The sequence below is a fragment of the Myotis lucifugus genome, unplaced genomic scaffold (genome assembly GCF_000147115.1).
Source record: "Myotis lucifugus unplaced genomic scaffold, Myoluc2.0 scaffold_153, whole genome shotgun sequence".
NCBI classification, from domain to species: Eukaryota; Metazoa; Chordata; class Mammalia; order Chiroptera; family Vespertilionidae; genus Myotis; species Myotis lucifugus.
Genome location: NW_005871201.1, coordinates 682,409 through 685,920, shown reverse-complemented (window position 1 = coordinate 685,920; position 3,512 = coordinate 682,409). Strand labels below are relative to the sequence as shown.

General features: G+C 52.1%; 1 protein-coding gene across 1 annotated transcript in view; it reads left to right on the top strand.

The window, feature by feature from the left end:
- The first annotated feature begins 776 nt into the window (after positions 1-776).
- FGF10 (fibroblast growth factor 10) overlaps positions 777-3,512 on the top strand; it is a 79,788-nt gene continuing 77,052 nt past the window's right edge. Inside the window, exon 1 of the mRNA XM_006095384.3 lies at positions 777-1,356. Coding sequence (XP_006095446.1) covers positions 984-1,356 — 373 coding nt within the window. The 5' untranslated portion in view covers positions 777-983. The remainder of the gene's footprint in view (positions 1,357-3,512) is intronic.

Sequence of the window (3,512 nt, the reverse complement as noted above, 5' to 3'; positions counted from 1 at the left end):
CGGCACGGCCGGGGCGCGGGGAGAGGACCCGCAGCCCCCCAGACCCCCAGCCCGCGGAGGCAGCTGCTCCCTGCCCCTCGCGGCCGGCTCCCCACTCTCGGCCCCCTCCCTCCGCCCTCTCGCTGGCGTTCCCAGCAGCCCGGGGTTTCAGATGTCCCACCGCCGCTTGACCCCCTCCCCCTGCCTCTCCACCCTGCAAATGAGGTTTGACCAGCAGAGGCAGAGCCCACCTCTGGCTCAGAATCCCTGACATTTCGACTCGGCTTCAACCTGTTTACAAGCAGGCTTTGCAGAGGAGGGGGGAGGGCCACGGGGCTCAACAAAACACCACCGCCGTCCCCCCGAACAAGAAGCGACTTTCTGCGGGCTTCCCATCCACCGGCGCCGCCAAAAAGAGAAAGCGAGAGGGAGAAGCACGGGCGGCGAGGCGAGCGGCGCCGGCCTCCAGCGCTGACACCCGGAGGCGCGCGCGGTGCTGCCGTCTAGGGGCTGGGCTCCGCGGACAGGGGCCCGAGGGCGCGTCCCGGGGCGCGCAGGCTCTCCCCAGCCTCCCCCCTTGGCCCCGTGGGTTTTGTTCACCGGCTGTCATCTGTTTTTTTTAGACTGTTGTTTTTTTTTCCATCTAACATGGTGAAGCAAGGAGTGAAGAAGAGAACAAAGTAACTCCTGGGGGAGTGAAGGTCGCTGGGGACCAAGAGCACCCGCGCTCCTGCGGCCACCCACGGCCACCCTTCCCCCGGGGACGTCAGGGGCGCACGGCGGCGGCGGAGCCCGAGGGGACCGGGACGGGGGCGAGGAGAGGCGGCGGCCCTTGCGAGGAGTTATGGATGGTGGTGCATTCAGTTCTGGCCAGATCCGCTCCCGGAGGAAGCAGCTAAGCGGCGGCCGCCACCTCCAGCTGTCTCCCTGCCTCGCACCGGGTCTCACCCTTCCAGCATGTTCCTTCTGATAAGCCCATTCCCAGCGCCGCGAGTTCCAGTACAATGTGGAAATGGGAACTGACACATGGTGCCTCCGCCTCGCCCCACCTGCCCGGCTGCTGCTGCTGCTGCTTCCTGCTGCTCTTCTTGGTGTCTTCCGTCCCCGCCACCTGCCAAGCCCTTGGGCAGGACATGGTGCCACCAGAGGCCACCAACTCGTCTTCTTCATCCTCCTCCTTCTCCTCCTCTTCCTCCTCCTCCTCCTCCTCGTCCTCCTCCTTCTCCTCTCCTCCCAGTGCGGGGAGGCATGTGCGGAGCTACAACCACCTCCAAGGCGATGTCCGCTGGAGAAAGCTCTTCTCCTTCACCAAGTACTTTCTCAAGATCGAGAAGAACGGGAAGGTCAGCGGGACCAAGAAGGAGAACTGCCCCTACAGTAAGTAACCAGGCGCGCTGTCTCCCTCCGTCACCCACCCCCACCCGCGGGGGGAAATCTGTTCCAGATGTGGCCAGCTAAATATTTACGTCCCCAACCCCTGTAAAATGATTAAGTGGGATACTTTCACACTAAATCACCCCCCCCCCCCGCCCCGTGTATACATTGTGCTGCCTCACCCCTCCTCGCGGGGATCCCTCCACACACACCCCCACGCCTGGTCACCCTCCACGCCCTGTCTCTGGGCTCGTCACCCGGTGGACACCCGAGAGTTGTTGCTGTGCACGGATGCCCCTCTCTGTCTCCATCGCCCTGCCCTACCTCACCCCAAGGTCCCCTTTCCCTCCCTGCTGGAAATGGCTCAAGTAAACACTGTGTTTCTTTTCGCTGGCAATCTTAGGAAGAGTTTTGGGACAGTTTCCTCAAGCTGAAAAGAATTAGCTGCTGTCAATTATCCGGGTTTTATGGAAATTTTATTTAAGAAAGAAAAGTCCATTCCCCTTGCTCCCACCCCCAGCCCGTTACCCCACCACCTCTCTAGATAGGAGCGATAGCATTTTTCTGGCTTTGATTTTTTTTTGGGGGGGGGGGGACGGGGGGAGCGGGGGTGTCGCCCATGTTGCCTTGAGTGATTGCAGTCCATGAAGTTGGCTTTTCCGGCACTACCGCTATTAGTCCCGGGCCTGCCTTCTCTCCGGGTAACATGATGCTCATGTCTGCGTTGTCAATAGCATATGCGCTGCTTTGTGGTGTCCTGTTGTACTGTTTCTTCTGAAACCTCTCATATTGCAGAGCCCGACTACTACAGCGTTGCGAACATCTGGGGCTGGATTCGCACAGACCTCACACAAATTCCATTGTCATCCTTCTATTTTCAAAGTAAAAGTCATAAGTCCGTTTCCATGGCTGTCGTTTATCCCCTTAGCTAGGATGAGGTTTTTCTCCTTAGTGCACATTATGCCCTGGATGTCTGGATTTCTCTTCCTCCCCCCCCCCCCTTTCTTTCTTTCCTCCCTTAGCTCTTGTTCTTTCTTTCTTGCAGGGGTGTGGGCTGGGAGGGGGCGGGAGAAGGAGAAGAGGAGAGTGGATATTGTGTCTCTTCTTGAATCAGTCCAGCAAAGCAGATTACTCTGTTGGCTTCCTTTCCTAGTTACTTTCAAGTGGTGAGACTTATTCATCCTCTATTGATGGCCTTTTGAAAGGATCCTTAGGCTATGTAATGGCACACTGAAGATAGTAGACAAAGACATTTGAACATCTTTAATGACCATTTAGCATTATCTCAATGGTACTCTCAAGTCACCTTTTTAAAGGGACCTTTTTGTGTCAGTTGTTCCGGAATTTGAAACATTATTTGCCAGCTAACTTAAATTCATGGGTCATACATTTCAAGATTCCTTGGCCCAGAAAGTATCTGGTAGGAATGGGAAAGATAGCCAGAACTTAGCATTTTCTTTTTAAACAAAGATTGACAAGAATGAAGACTTAGTTTTCTTGTTTGGGGACTCACATACATTCAACATTAACTTCTATTCCTCCTCAGCTGCTGCTTCCATTTACTAAAATTAGCAATATGTTTACAAGTAATGATATTTGTAGAAGGATTCTTAAGTGTTCCATTTTATGTTTAATACTAGAGATGCTAAAAGCCCTTTGCCTATATATTTTTTCATTCTGATTTATAGAGAGCAGGTGGAATAATGTCACTTATGATAGAAGATTTTTTTTCAATTGTTACCTGAATTAACTAGAAACTATATATACATGTTTTAGTTGATGAAAATTTAATTCCTTTGTTGACTTCTAAAACAATAGTTGTGCTGTCATCTAGGTAGGACCAGGGGGAAGAAGTGGTCCAAACAGTTACTGAGGAGTGAGCTGAGAAGTTAAAATAAACAATATTCATGGCCTGAAATTCCTCTTCATATTGTTACTTCAGGAAGATAACTCAAAGAAATATCAGACAATTTTAGGTGCTACCCTTGAGCAAACTTTCTTCTTCTTCTTCTTCCTCCTCTTCTTCTTCTTCTTCTTCTTCTTCTTCTTCTTCTTCTTCTTCTTCTTCTTCTTCTTCTTCTTCTTTTTCTTCTTCTTCTTCTTCTTCTTCTTCTTCTTCTTCTTCTTCTTCTTCTTCTTCTTCTGACACTAACTTGATT